The 19020-nt window shown below is 43.7% G+C and overlaps 1 protein-coding gene across 1 annotated transcript in view; it reads right to left on the bottom strand.

Moving 5' to 3' along the window:
• Positions 1-18562, bottom strand: part of LOC147667168 (large ribosomal subunit protein mL64-like) — a 20175-nt gene extending 1613 nt beyond the window's left edge. The window contains exon 1 of the mRNA XM_086948879.1: positions 18149-18562. Within this exon, the coding sequence (XP_086805005.1) occupies positions 18149-18549 (401 nt within the window). The 5' untranslated portion in view covers positions 18550-18562. The remainder of the gene's footprint in view (positions 1-18148) is intronic.
• Between the last annotated feature and the right edge of the window lie 458 nt (positions 18563-19020).

Here is a 19020-nt window from a genome sequence, read left to right as displayed (position 1 = left end):
GCGTCTGACAGAAAACTCTCCTCGAACTATACAAGGTAGAAATATTGCACTGCATTGTAATTGCATTTGCATAGTGCTTACTACACCCTCCGAGGCGTCAAAACGCTTTTTCGGCGAGTAGCATGCTACTCGCAGACCCATAGAGGATTAGTGTTGAATTAGTATAGTGAAACATGCAAGTAAATTTTTAAGTGGTGGATATGTTAGTCAGTTATTTGGATTCAGAAGGATAGAAGATGAAAGAAGGTTTGTATTTATATAGAGCTTCTAACCCCAGACTGGGTGTTGAAGCGCTTTTTTTGGCGAGTAGCACGCTACTCCTAATAACCCATAGAGGATTAGTGGTGAATTAGTATGGTGAAATATGAAAGTAATTTGAGTGGTGGATATTAGTCAGTTATTTGGAGTGAGAAGGATAGCTGAGGCATAGAAGGGAAAGAAAGGTTTGCATTCATATAGCGCCTGTTACCCCTCATGGGGTGTTGAAGCACTTCTCTAGCCAAGTAGCAGGCACTCCGGAACCCATAAAGGATTAGTGTTGAAAATTAGTATAGAAAAATATGGATTATAGAGAAATATGAATTCATTTGAGTAGTAGGTAGGTTAATCAGTTATTTGGATTGAGAAGGGTTGTGGAGGGGTAAAAAAGGGGGAAATAAGTTTCCATTTATATAGCGCTTGTAATCCTGATGAGGTGTTGAAACGCTTATTTGGCGAGTAGCACGCTACTCTGGAACCCATAAAGGATTAGTGGTGAATTAGTATAGTGGAATATGGAATTCGAGAAGTGAACATGCTAGTCTTATTTGGATTGAAAAGGATGTTGGAGGGATAGGAGAGTTAAGGACTTCTTTTTTTAGGTCATAGCAGTAGGAGGAGGAGGCATTTGGATGAGTAAAGAATTTGGGGGGGAGAAGAGTCAGAGGGAAGAGTTTAGAAAGGTTTATTTTAGGGGGGACATCTGTATATTAAAAGAGGTGTCAGATGATGCAAGTAGGGGTAGAATAGGAGAGAGTCCAGAAAGGGTTATTTTGGGGGAACATAGTAGTGGTCTGGGGTTTGGGATAAATGATAGAGTGGGTGTAATAATAATAATAATACTGAAGTTTATATAGCGCGACAGCTACCTCTCACTGAGGTGTCCCGGCGCTTAGTGAGCAAGGGGGGAGGGTAAGTGTATCAGGTGAAAGAAAAAGTTAGTGATTAAAAAGCCACGTTTTTAGCTGTTTCCTGAAACACAATTCTGAGCTCGCATTGCGAAGCTCAAGTGTTAGGGCATGCCACAATCTGGCTGTTGCGGCTGAAAACGTTCTCCCTCCAAACCAAGCTCTTGAGACACGTGGAACCAGGAGCAGATTATGCGCACACGAGCTAAGGGGGCAGGCCTGTTGGTAGCGGGGGAGTCTTAGTTTGAGGTAGTGTGGGCACTTGCCCTGCAAAGCCTGGTAGGCAAGCGTCAGAGCCTTAAACTCAATTCTGCTTGCCACTGGTAACCAGTGCAGCGCTCGTAGGTGTGGAGAGATATGTTGTTTGAGGGGTATGTGTTTGATCAGCCTTGCCGTCACATTTTGCACCAGTTGTAATTGCTGGATCGCATATTTCGGTAAGCCCAAGTAAAGGCCATTGGCATAGTCCAGCCTAGATGTTACTGTGGCATGGACAGCTAATTTGCAGCAGTCTTCGGGCAGTAGGTCCAGGAATTTGCGTACATTTCTCAGTTCATTTAGGCAACCAGCCGTTACTTGTTGAATGTGGGCGGAGAAGGAGAGGTCGTCATCCCACCTCACCCCAAGGTTTTTAGCACTCGTACTGGGAGAAGGAGGAGGCCCCATTTCAGTAGGCCACCAAAGATCTGGTGAGGGCACAGGGCCTTTCCCAAAAAAGATCACCTCTGTTTTCCCTGCATTTAATTTTAATTTGTTCGTGTTCATCCAGGTGGCAACATCACGGAGACATCCCTTAAAGTTGCTAAAGGCCTCCTTCGTCTGATCTTGGTAAGGGAGCACCAACTGGGTATCGTCGGCGTATGAGATTGCTTTGACGCCCCAGTTGGCGATTAAGGTGAAGAGAGGGGCCAGATACACATTAAAAAGCAAGGGGCTCAGGGCTGACCCCTGGGGAACACCACACCATATAGGTTTGGGTCAGGATGAAAAAGGGCGAAGGGCGACTTTCTGATAACGGGCACTCAGGTAGGATTGGAGCCAGGCCAGTGCCTTCCCAACCAGGCCGATACATTCAAGTCTCTTGATCAGTCTAGCATGATCGACCGTGTCAAAAGCTGCAGATAGATCCAGGAGCACCAGCATTGCTGATGCTCCTGAATCTAATGACCATCTGACCGACTCAGCTACCTTTATGAGGGCCGTCTCGGTGCTGAAGCCCGACCGAAAGCCAGACTGAGTTTCATGTAGTACATTATTTCCTTCAATGAAATTTTTCAGTTGTCGCTGGATCAGTTTCTCCAGCATTTTCCCTGGCGCAGGAAGTAATGAAATCGGCCTAAGATTGCTGAAATCCCCCGATGCTCCGGAGGTTTTTTTTTTTTAAGGGAAGCAGCATAGCATGCTGCCAGCAGTCAGGGAAAATTCCGGTAGTAAGGGATGAGTTTCAGACATGGGTAAGTGTGGTGACTAGGGATTGCGATATCATCTTCCAGAGTTTCGGGGGGCAGGTATCATCAGGGGCCCCCGATTTACATTTTCCAATCTCTGCAAGCGCCTCCTGTTGCGAAATTGGAGAAAAAGATAAGAACGATGGAGGGGGTACACTGGCTAGAGTAGAATCTGACCTCTCTGTCGCAGTCGGGGCAGAGAAGCTGTCGTATACCTTTTGAATTTTATTGTCAAAAAAGTTGGAAATGTCTTCACACATAGCTGGGGATTGAAGACACCTCAGTCTCAATGGCTCAAAGGAGGATTGGACTACCTTAAAAACTTCTTTGCCCGAGTGGTCAGCTATCTGAATGCTGGACGCAATGAATTCTCTTCTAGCCTATTTTATAGATTTGTGTAGCATATTCAAGGCCTTCCTATAGCACGCCTTATCCGCATCGCTGTATTTTAGTCTCCAATGGCGTTTCAATCTCTTGCACCTGCTTTTTTCTGCTTTAAGTGTTTCTGAGAACCACAGGGCTGATGGCGATGGTCTCCGTGATAGTGACATTTTTGCAGGTGCAACAGCCTCTTCCGCCATAGGAATCCAGTGATGCATTGCCACAGCATCCCTGTTTGGATCAGAAAGTAAGTGCAGGCGGGTCTAAATCTAAAAAGGGACCCAAGGTTTCAGCTGTAAGATTTTTCCACTTCCTCTTCATGGTGGGTCGTTTTCCTTTTGCCTGGCCTGGATTGCTCATATTTATTTTAAAGGAAATCAGGTAGTGGTCTGACCAGAGCAGAGGTTGGGGAGTCTCTACTGAAGCCTGAAAATTGGAAAAACTAGATCTAGGGTATGGCATGCCCTGTGAGTGGGACCCGAGATAAGTTGTACTAAGTTAGCTGCTGCTAGAAGTGAGCTAAATTGGGTTGCTTGAAGGCTGTTGGGGTTATCGACATGAAAATTGAAATCCCCAAGGGCCATAAAATTGGTGTGAGCTAATGATTTTTGTACAATGTAATTGCAGAGATCATAGGTGGTATTTGCCGTGCAGTCAGCATGTCTGTAAATAAGCAGTCCTGCTAATGCTACCCTAGCATTTAACTGAAAGCAAAAGTGGAGGCCTTCAATACCTGGAAGGTCTAGGGGGAACGAGGCAGTCAGTTCACATGAATCTTTAAAGATAATAGCCACTCTGCCCCCCCCTTTTACCTACCTCCCTATTTGCAGAGCACATTTTAAAGCCAGATGGAATGGCTAGGGTGATGGATGCCATGGTATCTGCGTTTAACCAGGTTTCAGTAAGGAACATGGCGTCCCATGATGATTCCATCAGGGTCAGCCAGATATCGTCAGCATGTCTCGGGAGAGATTGACAATTCACAAGACCAGCCGTAAAGGGCTCGCCAGGGTCCTTAGGGCCAGGGTCTGGGTGACGGGCCAGAGTACCTCTTAGTTTGAGTAAAGGATATAGTGATAGATGTATAGGGTGAGAGCTAGAGTAGTGAATTGGAAAGAGTAGTAGAAAGAAGTTTGAGATGAGTAAGAAAGTTGGGCTAGAAGATATATTGGGAGAAGTATAGGCTGAGAAATAGGGTAGTGCATTGGAAATGCTAAATTAGAAGAAATAGATAAACATATAGATCCATAAGTACATTGAAAGTATATAGATGCATAAAGGAGGTAAGTATATGCAGATTAAAGATATTGATAGAGGTAACGGATGAGAGAAATAGGGTGGTGCATTGGATATGCTGTTTCAGGAGAAAACCAACTGACACACCGATCCAGGTACGGAGGTACATAGATGCACAATGGAAGCAAGTACATGTAGACCAAAGATGATTTGTTTTTCTTTTGTTTTTATAACAATTATTGTACAGGTTTATACAAAGCAACACAGAAAGATAGGCACATATCTATAGTGAAAATAAATGCTTATATACAGAGGGACAAAAACATAGGGTGGGCATTAATAAATAGGAAAATGGGCTGCATTTCTGGCCCTGGTCCCGACCAGGCTCAAACAGGCACTCACCCTTGTCCTCTCCACCCTTAGCCTCGACCCAAGGGGGCTGAGAAGCCCTAAGGCTTGGCCATTTTTTCAGTCCTAGTAGTCAGGTGACCCCTTCAGCCAATGGGAACCCTAGCCCTAACATTATCCAATCACAGCACTAGCCCTAAAAACTAGAACCAATAGGAGACAAGGATCTTACAGCCAATCTAAGCCCTAGCCCAAGCACTCAATTAGTTAAAAAAAACCCTGATCTCAGCGTCCAATAGAGGCCCTAGCCCCAACAGTAGTCTCAACCCTACTCCAAGCAACCAATGGCACAGGAAGCCCTAGTCCCTACTTCCAATAGAAAGTCTAACCCTACTCTTAGTCCCACACATAACCTCAGCGGCCTGTCCTGTCCTGTCCTGTCCTGTCCCCAGCGGAGATGTGTTAAGGTTAGTAGCACACTCAGTGAGCCCTGGGCCCTAGTGCAAGGAAGGAACTGGGCCTCCGGCTGCTGTTTGAGATCCAAAATACAACAATAATCAGGGTTCCCCTCAGGCCTCTGCGCCCTGGTGCCACTGCACCTGCGATGCCCACAGTACATTGTTTGCGTCGCTTGGAATAATGAAAACCATGCCCCTTACGCACCAGACCTCGGCGGCCTGCCCCCAACGGAGGATGTTAAGTAGGCAGTAGTATAGCCAGGGAGTTGTGCGCTTCAGTACAAGAAAGGAAGTGGGCCCCCTGGCTGCTTTTAAAAATGACAATGTATCAGTAATCCGGGTGCCCCTCGGGCCTCCTGGCCTCGGTGCTACTGCACCAATGCAAGCCACACCCCTGATTCTGGGCCACCCTGTCCTGCATTCACTGGTGCTGCTCCTACCCAGTGCGCATGCGTGTTCGCCACACAAGAGGGGCAGCTAAACTTGCAATGCCTCAGTGAGTGTTCATCCAACCACTGCATTACACAAGCACTGTTACACCAGCAGTCACGTTCAAGAGCCGGTCAGAAGCACAGCCAGCTTGTGGTATAGGTCTTCCATCTCTATTGTAGTTTTCTCTTTACTTAGTTTTGTAGTTCTCTCTTCTCTGTTAGATTCTTAGCTATGTAATTTAGAATCCTCTTGTTGTACCTAGTGATCCAGATTCTACTTCAGTGAAGCGGTTGGAGCTGAACTGAAGAGATGCCTGGACTCTAGCACCAGTGGGTCTTATTTATACCATAAGAATAAATAAGTTTAAATCCTATTCCTGCCTCCTCCCGCTCTTTACAATGGCGACGAGGTTAATTAATTAATTATTGACCCACTGTGTAGCCATTTTCAAGAAAAGAAAACTTTTACTTCCTAGAAGCTCTTCGATTCGGACCTCTGCGTGGTTGTGCCGGCTACCACAGTCCTCTTCATGAAGATCTGGGCATCCGGTGTGAAATTCCCGTAATTTTCACATGTTTTATGGTACTGTTACGAACTTTTTATTAATGTGGATTTAAAACGGCCCTTACTTTTTCATTTTGCCGTTGGATGCTGCTCGCGCTCGTCTCATGCGCTGAAGACTCTTCCACGTCCTTAGCTCTGTGACGCTACATGCAGTCACGTCTTCGCATATTGGAACGCATGAGCTCATTGAAACGCATCGTTCTGGACGCAACGTGCGGCCATTTTAACAGCACATTTTCAAGTTGTCACGGAAACTGTCCATACGCTCGTATTTAAAGCGCATTTCTGTTTCCATTCCTCGTTGAACATGGATTCGTTCACCAGTATTTACGAATTTAAAGCGTTTTTCAAGCTAATTTCTCAGCGAACACAGTGATTCGCTCACTTTCTAAATTACTTTTCAAAATATACGCATTTATTCTACGTTATTGTGCATTCTTCACTTGTTATTCATTTATTTATTTTAAGCACTGCGCTTTTCTTTTATTTTACTTCAGTGATTTGCACACTCTTATTTTAAGTGCAAGTCTTATTCTCCTCCAGTAATTTGCACACTATTATTTTAGTGCAAGTTACCCATTCAGTGATTTGCACACTTATTCTACAAGTGCAAGTTTCTGTTAATTTCAGTGATTTGCACACTTTCTCTACGAGACCAAGTTTCTCTTATCTTCTTTGATTTTTTTATTCTTTGTTTGACATGGCTTCTTCTCAAATTTGCAATCAACCTTCCATCTTCCTGCAAATTCCTGGAAAACGTAAGTTGTCTTGGAAAAAATGGTTTGAGTCCTTTGAAAACTATATTGTTGCAATTGATGGTTCTAAGTTCTCACCAGAAAGGAAAAAAGCTATTCTTTTCAGTTACTTAGGTAGAGCTGCAATTGAAATTTTTAAAAATCTCGAACCTATCACAGCACCGGGAGGTGAAGGAGATGTTTGGAATGTATTCTTAGAAGCTGTTGCCAGACTTGAAAAGCAGTTCGAAGATGAACCGAATGTCCCGATTGAGAGACATGCTTTTCACAAAAGAAAACAATTGTCTGATGAGTCGGTAGAAGATTATGTGGCGGCCTTGAGGGTACTAGCTGCCAATTGTCAGTTTGGAGCACTTGTTGATTTTTCTATCAGAGATCAATTTGTGTTCAATTGTTTTTCAAAGAAGGTACAAGAAAGACTTTTGGCATGCCGTAATCCTACTTTAGGAGAAGTGATTGACCTAGCCAAAGGCATTGAAAGGTCTATAGAATCTTCCAAAATTATTGAAGCTGAGTCTGTTAAAAGTGCAAGTGTCTCTTCCATTTGCTCAGTTCAAACTCGAGGAAAAAATTCCTTCAAGACAAACAGGGAGTCTGGTTTAAGCTGTTTTAGATGTGGCTCTAAATCACATTTAGCGAACTTTTCTGATTGTCCTGCACTTAAAAGGAAATGTACTAAAAGGAAATGTACTAAGTGTGGTAAAAGTGGTCACTTTTCTTCATTCTGTAAAACTGTTAAGAGAAATGTAAATACTACGGTCAGTTATGTATCTGATGTTGAAAATGATATGCACAATATGATCATCACTATTTATGATGATGCATTTGATAGCTATATTAACAGTGTCATTCTCCCCTTCAAAGCTCCTTTAGGTACTGTTTCTGTGGGAAAGGTTGAGTTTGAAGCCATGGCCGATTCTGGTTCGCCAGTAACCATTTTGTCTGATGTATTTTTCAAGGAAAATTGGAGTGGTGTCAAGCTCAACATTTCTGATATAAATCCTAAGGCGTTTGGTAATTTTAAAATTAAAATGTTGGGTTTCTTTCAGGATTTCCTAAAATTTGAAACTCGCCAAGTTTTTACTAAAATATACGTTGCTATTGATGGCAAGAATATTGTGGGTTGGTTTGATCTTGGCAAGCTTTGTATTAACTTATGTCCAGGTTCAGATCATCCAATCCAGTTAAGAGATATGCCTGTCAGTAACATTATTCTAGAGGATGATTCTCTGTCTTCTATTCTTCTTAAGCATGAAAAAGTTTTTGAGGATGTTGTTGGACAGGTAAAAGGATTTTCTCACAAAATCAAACTCAAAAAAGATGCTTTACCTGTCCAACATAAAGTTCGCATGGTACCTTTGGGAGTAAGAGACAAACTTAAAGCACATTTAGACGACCTGTGTTCTCAAGGTATTATAGAACCTACGGACAGTTCTGAGTGGGTTTCTGCTATAGTGATCGCTCTTAAAAAAAATAATGATATTAGGTTATGTGTTGACCTTCGCTCTTTAAATAAAAATATTGTTATTGAGACCTATCCCTTACCTAGGATACAGGAAATGTTGGCGGCTGTAAACGGGGCAAAGTTTTTCTCCATTATTGATCTTAAATCCGCCTATCATCAGGTGACTTTAGTAGAGGAGTCAAAGGATCTTACAGCCTTTATCACTCCTTTTGGTCTATATAGATTTCTTAGAATGCCTTTTGGCTTAGCGTCAGCTGCCAGCGTTTTTCAAAAATTGATTGAGAGTCTTTTTCATGGTCTTAAAGGTGTACAGTCATTTCAGGATGATATACTGATTTTTGCTAAGACCATTTCTGATCATAATGTAATATTGGAAAAGGTTTTAAGCACTTTAAACAACAAGGGAATGACAGTGAGTAAGGATAAATGTAAATTTTTGGTCAGTGAAATTAATTATTTAGGCCACAAAATAACCCCTGAAGGCATTTTTCCTAAAAAGGATATTATTTCCAGTTTAGAAAACTGTAGCAAACCCAAAGACAAGGATACCTTACGCTCATTTCTTGGTTTGAGCGAATATTATGCCAAGTTTGTGAAGGGGTATGCCTTGGTTGTGGAGCCACTTAGATTGTTACTTAAGAAAGGTGCTAAGTTTTTGTGGACAGATATTCATGATTCAGCTTTTGTTAAGGTAGTTAATCTCATTGCTAAGGCACCCGGTCTGAACACCTTTGACCCTGAAGATGATTCTTTTGTGACTGTTGATGCCAGCACTGTTGGTTTGGGTGCGGTGTTCACTCAGATTGTTGAAGGCAAAGAACGTGTCATTTCTTTCATTTCCAGGGGTATTAGGGGTGCGGAAGCTCACTACAGCACTATTGAGAAAGAGGCCTTGGCCTGTGTGTGGGCTGTTGAAAAGTTCAAGAACTTCTTGTGGGGGAGACCTTTTACTTTGGTAACTGATCATAAGCCGCTTGTCTACATGATGGACGGTGTGAGAAGTGGTAATGCTTCTTCAAGGTTAGTTAGGCTAATTGCGAGATTACAGGAATTCAATTTCATCATTCAGCACATTTCTGGTGGAAAAATGTTACTGCAGATTGCTTATCCAGGTTGCCTCCTGTTGATGAGTCTAGTGATGAAGTTCTTGATCTGCACGAGTGTGTTGTGGCTTCTGTTGACACTTTAGAGTTCTGTTGCTTTGGTGTTGAGGAGAAGGAATGGAGTCATCATTTTTCCAATGATAATGTTTTGCAGAAGGTTAAATCTTATGTCACTAATGGTTGGCCTTCTGTCAAGAATTTAGAGTTACCTCTGAGAAGTTTTGCTCAGAACGGCTTTTTGCTTAGACAGGATTTGTTCATCCCTCCTGCTGGTCTTAGGGATAGAATTATTCAGTTGGCGCATTCTGGACATCCTGGTGTATCTGCCACCAAGAAGCTGTTGAAATGTCATTATTGGTGGCCTGGTTTAGATGCTTCTGTGGAAAGATTCATTGATAACTGTTCTATTTGCATCAATTCTGATAAGCACTGGAAGGTTGCTTCTGAACCTTTGTCTTTAGATAGTGGTCCTACAGGTCCTTGGCAAAGACTTTCTATTGATTTTTCTGGACCTTTTGAGTGTCTGGGTAGAGAGATGAGGTTTCTCATTGTGTTAATTGATGACTTTTCCAAATGGATTTACTTTGCTTTTGTAGAACACCCTACCACTGATGAAGTTGTGTGTTTCTTGGACAACATTTTTAGGGTTGAGGGTGCACCTGTTTCTTTGATGTCGGACAATGGTGTCCAATTTGTTTCTAGTAAGATGCAAGTTTTTATGAATAAGTTTGGGGTTACTGCTATTAGAGCTCCTCTTTATAGTCCTCGTTCAAATGGTCAGGTGGAGAGGGCTAACAGATTTTTTAAGGAAGGCGTTCAGGCCGGTTTAGAAAGCAATCTTGATGTGTTGGAGTATCTAAAAGATAAAATTTGGAGTTACCACTTGACTCCCAATTCTTGCAATTTTTTAATGAGAGGCAGAGAACCTAGATGCATGTTCATGCCTTTAATTGGCAGTGCTAAATCTAATAAGATCAGTTTGGAGGATTCAATCATTAAGGCCAGGAACAATATTTGTTCTGCTCGTTTGTCTGGTAAGGCCTATCATGATTTGACTCATCATTCTAAAAACAAAAATGTTACCATTGGCGATTGGGTAAGAATTGTTAAACCATCTTTTACTCCCAAGGGTTCGTCTAAGTTCTCTGAACCTTTTCAAGTAGAGGATGTCACCAATTCCACTGCCTTGCTTAAGGACAAGGGTTGGTGGAGCAAGAGTTCTGTGATAGTTCTTAAACCTGGTCAAGAACGTTTCTTTTCAAAAATGGGATATGGTGCCTTGTTTAATGATATTGTTCTTTCCAATGACAATAACAATGCCTGCTCTGCTCCTGGATCTGCCCATTCCACTGACAATGCTGAGAAATCTCCTGATCCTGGATCTGCCCATTCCAGTGTCAATGCTGAGAAATCTCTTGATCCTGTCCTGACAATGCTTGTTTGCCTCTCTCTGATTTTGTGGACACTGATCTTGGAAATGATACTTCTTTGAATCCCTCTGTTCTGGATGCTCCTATTTCATCTCGAAGAAATGTCAAATTGCCTAAGAAATTTTGTGATTATGTATTAGATTGATTTTGTCTTCTTTATTTTGTTTGTTTTATTTTGTTTAGAAAGGAACATGTGGTATATGTCTTCCATCTCTATTGTAGTTTTCTCTTTAGTTTTGTAGTTCTCTCTTCTCCGTTAGATTCTTAGCTATGTAATTTAGAATCCTCTTGTTGTACCTAGTGATCCAGATTCAGCTGAACTGAAGAGATGCCTGGACTCTAGCACCAGTGGGTCTTATTTATACCATAAGAATAAATAAGTTTAAATCCTATTCCTGCCTCCTCCCGCTCTTTACACAGCTGTAATCCGCAAAATACTAATAATATATAGTACAAGCGTCTTCTCTTTCAGTTCTTCCTCGTCATACCCATGTACTTCTGGGTAAGGTCTAACGGAAGACAGTGATAATGGGAGCACGCCTCAGGATACCCAATCCAACCTATCTCTAGAATGAACCTCTGCGCTCCTCGTCCACAGGTGTTGTTGGGTGAAGTCGTCAAGGGTGGATCACTTTCCCTGGCCACCAAAATGTGCTGAAAACCCAGCCTGACCCCCGGCCTTTACAGTTTGATTCCACCATAAGGCACAAAACTCAGGAAGAGGGGCAAAGCCAATAGGTTGGATCTTGGCAAGATGATCTTGCACGTAACCGAAGGGCAGACACAAACCTGCACACAAAGTAACATACCTACTGATCTACATATGCGCACACAACAAAGATACATACATACACAAATACATAAAACAACAACACGCCTTGAGGCATTCCTGCTCACAGATCAACAGGCATAAGTAAAAAAGTGTATGGACGGGTAAAATCATACAGGCTCACACATGGACAGACAAAGTAACACATACAGACCTATATCACACACATACGGACACACAGACACAGTCAGCATGCGCCCTGGCCTACCTGCAAGCACCAGTGGGAGGATGAATCCATTAGTGTTAGAGTGACCAGACGTCCCGGATTTCCCCGGACAGTCACGGTTTTCAAAGGACTGTCGGGAGTCCCAACCTTTCCTTAAATTTAAATACATTTCCCGGTTTTTGGGACTAAGGACAAGCAGACGAAAACAAGCGCGGGCGCGTGGTGGCAAAAGTGAAAACAGATGCAGCATCCCGCGAGTGGTGCGCGCTCGTGTGAAATCTGACAGATGGCACACTGCGCGCCGCTGCTCGTAACCGTAAGCTGTTCACCTTTTCACACGCACGAGCGTGTGAAATGTCCAGAGCGATTCCAAAAGGTCGTTTTCCTGAGCACTGCATGCGCGCTGCGCTAGGCTCAACCTAAAAAGGACGGACAAAGACGACAACTTATTAACCACTAACAAGAAAGAATTTTTGAACGTTAAATCGATGGGACTAATAAAAAAAGGCAATGGGAGGGCTGTAAGCCCAGAGTGAAAACCGCATGTCTAAAAATAGAGAATGGGCATGCCCTGCCTTGGCTCAACCTATAAACTACATAGGAAATCTACAGCATGGTTCTCCAATGAGTAGCTCGTGAGCAACTGTTAGCTCTCCAGCTACCCATAAGCATCTCTCCTCTACGCAGCCCAGCCTAATAATGTAATTAATATACGTAAACCAAATTTGAAAGGTGTGCATTCAAGAAGAAAATGTGTGTATTTCAGAACTCATGTGCTGTTTGGGGAGACTTATTACTAATTTAGCTTGGTGGCAGGCCAGGGGCAGTGCAGCTATGTTATGTATTATAGCAGAAAAGGTTGGCGATGCCTGAATCACGGCGTCAAGTTGAAGTAAGAACGGACAATCCTGTCATCAATTTGCATGAAACAACTGAAAATTCTTATTTTTGAAAAAAAAAACTACATTTTTGAATGTAACTGGGTGTGAAAGACAACATCTTGCGTTGACTAAATTAGCAAACAACGCCAACTATAGTAAAAAAAAAATGACACAAAGCAATTGCTTTCTAGATAGATGAAATAAAGAATACAACGTGTGATGAGTGAGTGTACTTGAAATGTGAAACAGTCAAGCAGGGATTGCAATGCACGCACTCCTTAGGAGGTGGAGCAATACACCAAACATCCGCTCGCATGAGGTGAAAATACTTCGGTAGAAGGAGCGCAGGCCCACACCATGATAATTTGAAGAGTTATCAGTAAGTTATCCAGACATCGGCGCTGTCCAACCAGACCGAAAACATGATGTTAAAATGAAACATGCGTCCACGAGTAGTCGAAAGCAAAGAAAATTTCAGGTCTGGTAAGTTCCATTTCTCCTGATAAGAAAAAAAGCTGAGCAAAATGCACTGGGGTACTTAAGATCCATCAGTGATGCCAGCATAGAAGACAAACGAGAACAATAATACAGATTAAGTTACGGTAAACCTGGAGTCCGTTGTGGCAGGCAAGAAAGGGGCAAGCCAGTGCTATACAGAGATCTTTAGCTGCACTGGAACTCAACGTCTGTATGCGTAATCTCTAACTGCACGAGCCCCGTGATAAATATTTAAAAATTAAAAACACACACCATATGATGCGATATTTTTTATGACACAGGAGAGCAGGCAGGGAAGAAAGTATTTTTCTCTCTCTCTAGACCAAACACTCTCCCCTTTTGTGCTAACACGTAATGAGATGTGTGCCTTCCATCGCCTCCCTAACCTGTTCCCAAAAGGAGCCCAAAACCCAGATCAGTTTGACAACTGGGTATTCACCACAGCAAAAGGCCCACCCCTTGTTGTAAATACACACATGAGGGTAGGCATGGGTGCCGATAGCCAGTGCTATCTTCAAGCATGGGCACGCTGGGCAGCTGCCCGGGGCCCCCATGCTAATCTATGCACAGATTTTGTTGAAGGTACTAATAAACATACGTTTATTTTATCTATAATTTACATTTGTATTCCTGCAATTGGTTGTGTAGGCAGGGCCCAGTGCACTGCTTTGCCCAGGGGCCTATAATGCTGATAAGATGGCCCTGCTGATAGCATAGGGCAGGACTCCCTGTGATCAGAGTGCCAAGTCCTGAATCTCCGCTCCATAGGCAAAGTGTCTCAATAAAGCACTAATTTCTTTCTAGTTTCCTTTTTCTCATTTAAGATTCTATTTTCCGAACTTCCAGGCACGTGGGTCTACTCCAACTGGTACCAACCCCAAAACAGCTCTTGGTTCTTCATTCTTAACTTAATCCTACTTAACCCTTTTGTGGCATAGTACAAACTTTTTTGTGATCCTGCCAATAAAAAGAACGCTAATTGTTTAAAATGCAACCTGGCCGTGATATTTATTCTCTTAAGTTGTTGCAATGCTATGGGTGTTTCTCCAAAGAGCACGAGAAGTCAGAAAAATACACTAAATATGACATTTTTCAGAAATGTAAATCTGTCGAGGGCCCTCTGCCTGCTCCAATGTGCTTCAGATTTCGGACAGGATCTGGGAAATTATCTATGTGCACTAATGTCAGCAATACCCATCACCATCTCTACGTCAACAGTGGACAGGCCAGCAATTATGAGAACCAAGCACAAGAGTATCCAGCACCATAGTCACTGGGGGCACGGGTATGCACCTTTGCCACCCATATATCCAATGGCACAGGTTATTATTTAAAAGGCGAAAACTATGTAGGATTTCAGAGAGGAAAGAACTACATTTAATGCAAACCGAGAACCACCCACCCACTTGCTTTTGCACCTCAATACCTAATGTGAGGTAGAACTGTCTCGAGTTATTCCACTACCGTCCCCTTGCAAAACCACACAACTCAGCCAGTACATTTCAACTCTAACACATGCCTAGTTATTCTTCAGTCAACGCCCAGCTCCGTCAGTCAGTGCACTGAGCCACACACGGCTCTGTCAGTGCACCTCAATACAGGTATGCAATCCTCCGTCGTAATACAGGACCGTGTTATTCCTACAAACTGACCCCCATACATTCGCTACTGCACCTCAATATTGGCCTGGCATAACCCGTTATTCCACCAAATGGACCCACACAGCTGTGTTACTGCATCAACATTCTGACCGGCAGCATTCTTTGCCGATCTAGAAATGGGACGCCCACAAAGCTTTAGCACGCACCTCTATCCTGACGTGCAGTAACCCCTGCTATTCCATGACTACTTCCAATTCAGACGGTCATTGCACTTGAACAGAGTGCTACACCTCTCACCTCTTTTGAACACTGGGATAGGAACATATGTGTTCTAAAAGACTTCAGCCCAGAAGAGCCCTGCTATTTCAGCACAAGCACAGTCAAACACCAGCTAGCGTACATGAATATTGGCCTGAGGACTGCCTAATAATCTAGGCAGGTGGATGCACCAAGCTCCCACAATGTACACTCATTCTGTCCATCTTGTTCTTTTTCTCCACTGAAACAGCACCTAGCCCCCAATCGAGACTAAAGGCTAACAGATAAAGCAACCAACCTATGCAACTATTTTTAGCAGAGAAAATACCCTAAATTGCCCCCACCCTCCATCCCCCCAGAAGTCAAGTGGAAAGAACATTCCACTAAAGTGGTATGATCTTGTACTTGGTGGCAACTATGCACGAGCCTGAGGGAGAACTTGATCCACATATTGGCCTTTCTGGGCACCAGGTCTGGGGCAGTAATCCACCTGTGGCTGTCCCCGTTTCCTAACGGACCCTCTGGCTCTCCATCAACGGGAGGGACGGCCCTTCTACCCAGCACCCTTGTGATTCACCATCTTTGCCGTAGAAGTTCAGAGGGGACTAGTCTTTAACTCCAGAAAACTTAAGCTTGTGCTACCTGAGATATTTTTAAAACACACTGGCTCCCGCCTCCCTGCCCTTGTTATTCTAAGTGGGGGGGAGCCCAGAGCCAGCCTGTTAAGGCAGCTGGGCAAATAGGGATCTTCCTAAGCTGCTTCCTGCCCATAAGACAGACAGTCGTTGGTATTGAGTAAATAACGCCCCCCTCTTCCTCCGGTTGAACTTTGTGGCCCAGACACTGCAAATAAAGACAGCCATTACCCATTTAGCAGGGCTCTGTGGAGTCTGCCTTCTCGAAAACCAGCTATGTTCTTTTTTGCCCCCCAAAAGTACACAAGCACTTTAAATCTAAGAAAACTCACGCCATATTCATTACATAGCCAAAGGCCTGTATGATGCCTTAAAATAGTCGCCTACATACTGTAGCCAGGCCTGGTCCAAAATGTTTTTTAAAGGACAGCGTTAATTAAAGTCACTTTTTACAGGGTTCATGCTGCAATTTGCTGCCAATATGTGAAAACGTTCTTTGACTTGAGAAAATATAAATATGGTACTAGGTTGAAACAAATAATATTCAAATCGGCCGATTGGTATATGGACAACAAATTGCTTCTGTAGCTAACCACTTTAAATCAAGCATTAGCAAAGCCATTTGGAATGGCTTCCATTAAGAGTCTCGACTAAAAATAATAAAAGACCCGCTCCATAAAAAATGACTGCTTTCAGTATTCATTGAATCCGAGGCAAAAATAAATACATTATGATGCAGAGTCCTTTTGAGTAGTAAACTAGTCTCTCGTGCATTACTATTCTAGTATTACATGGGAGGCGGAATGATAAACTAAACAGCCAATATACTCAGGTGAAAGAAATGCTCTTCTCAAAGACCACTCTTATATACATCTTAAATAATGGTCAGAAATAGTTCTAAATACAGCTTATCTGTTAAGCCAGACCAGAAATGGGGACCAATATTCATCTCAAGCAGCAGAGGGTTTTCGATTTCTCATCAAGAAATCATGGTGAATGTGTTGAAGTCCAATTTTGGTTAACATTCACCGAAACTCAAATGTCACGCGCGCCGTCATCAGTACTAGCATTGGCTTGCACACCAGTTAACGCACAAGTTCCTGCTCCAGAATATAAATCTGCACAACTACCTGCAGCAGCATGGCCCCTTGCCAAAGTTACACTAACCATTTAAATGTACAGGTGTACTTACACCAACACCGTTGTGAGGTACATAAAGACACAAAGGGAAAGAAGACCCCAAACTAGCTTGATTCCCCCCTTTGACCTCAGAGTACCTATACTACCCAATTGCAGAGCAACACCAACTGTTTTTGCATTTGTCACCCCGAGTGGAACGGGTATGCCCAGAAGCGAGTCCTGTGCTCTCCATGCTACTGGAATCAAGCTATCCTGGCTGATGAGGGCTGAAAGCCCGAAACCGGTCCTAGGATGCTTCTTTCCAGTCCAGGGAGGACCTAGGTTGGCAGTTCGGGCTGGACTGTTCCCATGGGGCACAGGGTCAAGACTGATTTGCATGTGGCTGGGTTGAAACTGGAATGGCATGGTGAGCAAAAAAACGATGGGTATAGGCCCAGATCTCTGTACTGTGGTGAATGTATGACATTGTTCTGCATTCTGTCCATCAACTGTTTTTGCATTTGTCAACCCAATTTGAGAGGCTTTGATTTACTTCTTGCTACTTGTTCCAGCGCTCCTTTCTTGGTCAGCACCAGGACTAGTCCTCACTCTGTGGTTCACTACTTCCCCGGCCCAGCACTCCTTCCTTGTCCTCTCAGTGCCCTTTACACCCAGCTTCAGTTGCCATCATCCCTTTGCTTCTCAGAACCGCTCATTCCCATCCCCGTACCAATTTCTTACTACTCATGATTAACACTACTTCCAATTAGTTTCGGTGCAATTTCCTTGACCCACCTTTAACCATTCCTCAATCTGTGTCCCAGTATGTGAACTTCTGTGCTTCCTATTCGGACTTCCAGTACTCTTTACTGTACCTCTCTAACACCCCTTGTCCTATTTTAAAACCTCAACCTAATATCCAGCAGTAACGTTCTCACTCATTTTAGCTAGATGGCCCGAGTACCACCTTCGCTTTCTACACGTTCATTCTCATTTATATACTATTATCGACCTTCTAATGAAACTCGTCTTGGTTTCAATACAGCTCTTTCCCCTTCGTAGCGCGTCTCCTGCATAAATTATCTCCTATATCAGTTTCCTACTTTGTTTGACCTCAGTACCACGACCCACCCCTAACCTGCCACCCGCCTCATCAGCAACCGTGGTCTCTCCCAGACTCTCTCCGGCCACAAGCTCCAACGTCAGCCAGAACAGCACCTTTATATAGTCAACAAACTGACCAAGATCAGGTAGACTAACAACACATCTAGAGAATTTATAATTGACAAAAGTGTGGTATAAGCCCGACTCCGCTCAAGCCCGACTCAGCTCAACCCCAATGTCCTCTCCAACTACCCTCTCCAAGCCAAAGTACCTCTCCCTTTTCGCTGTGGCCTCCTGCACCTCCCGGACCCGGATGCGCTCCTGCATCTCCTGCAAGGGAGGAAACCACTCACGCTCCTCTTCTTGCAGTTCCTGGAGTTGACGCGGGCTCGGCCATAGTACTTCAGGCCGCACCCCTGATACATCCCCATGATGGCCATACAACCGCGCTTTGAAGCGCGGACCCGTTCTCCATTGGCACTCCGGATCCTCAGGGGGTACTCCACCGAGACCATGGCGCCGTGGCCGAGCGTGGTAACCGGCAGCACCTGACGGTAAGTGTGCTGGGAAATTGCGAAGGCACCGGCTGAAGGACGCGAGCGCTGCCATTTTGAAAAGGGCGGAAGTAGCAACACTGCCATGATACTGTGGGAAAAGAACGCCTGTTCCCATCTCGGTCCCATCAATGCTAAAGCGGCCATCTGAAAATGGGCGGAAGTAAGAGTGAGGGGTGTTGCAGAGATGACGTCACATTTTTTACGTGTGGAAGAGAGAGCCGCCATTTTGAAAGGCTACAGAAATGCTGCGCATGTGTCGCTACTTAGGTGGCTTCAGAAAGACGGGAAATAACACGCGCCTTCGATGCAGGACCGATGTAGTTTTACGGGTTAGATATTTTAAGTTGTAAAACCCCATCTCCAATGTTAGCTTCTTTTTTTCCTGCTTTTGGGTAGTGCGCAGCACCGATAGTGATCGACATCTATGGGGGTCGACACCTGAGGAGCTGTGTATGCCAACACTTAGTAGCAAACAACTGTCTTAATACTGAAAGAGGCCGAACTATTAGCTACTTGGCCGGGTTGGAAATTGAGCTATTTCTGTGACCGAAAGAAGTCAGAGTGATATAAGAATTAACTAGTACCT

Source organism: Lissotriton vulgaris, unplaced genomic scaffold, assembly GCF_964263255.1.
Source record: "Lissotriton vulgaris unplaced genomic scaffold, aLisVul1.2 SCAFFOLD_1440, whole genome shotgun sequence".
NCBI lineage: Eukaryota > Metazoa > Chordata > Amphibia > Caudata > Salamandridae > Lissotriton > Lissotriton vulgaris.
Note: the sequence above shows the minus strand (reverse complement) of the source record. Positions and strands in the feature narration are given on the sequence as shown.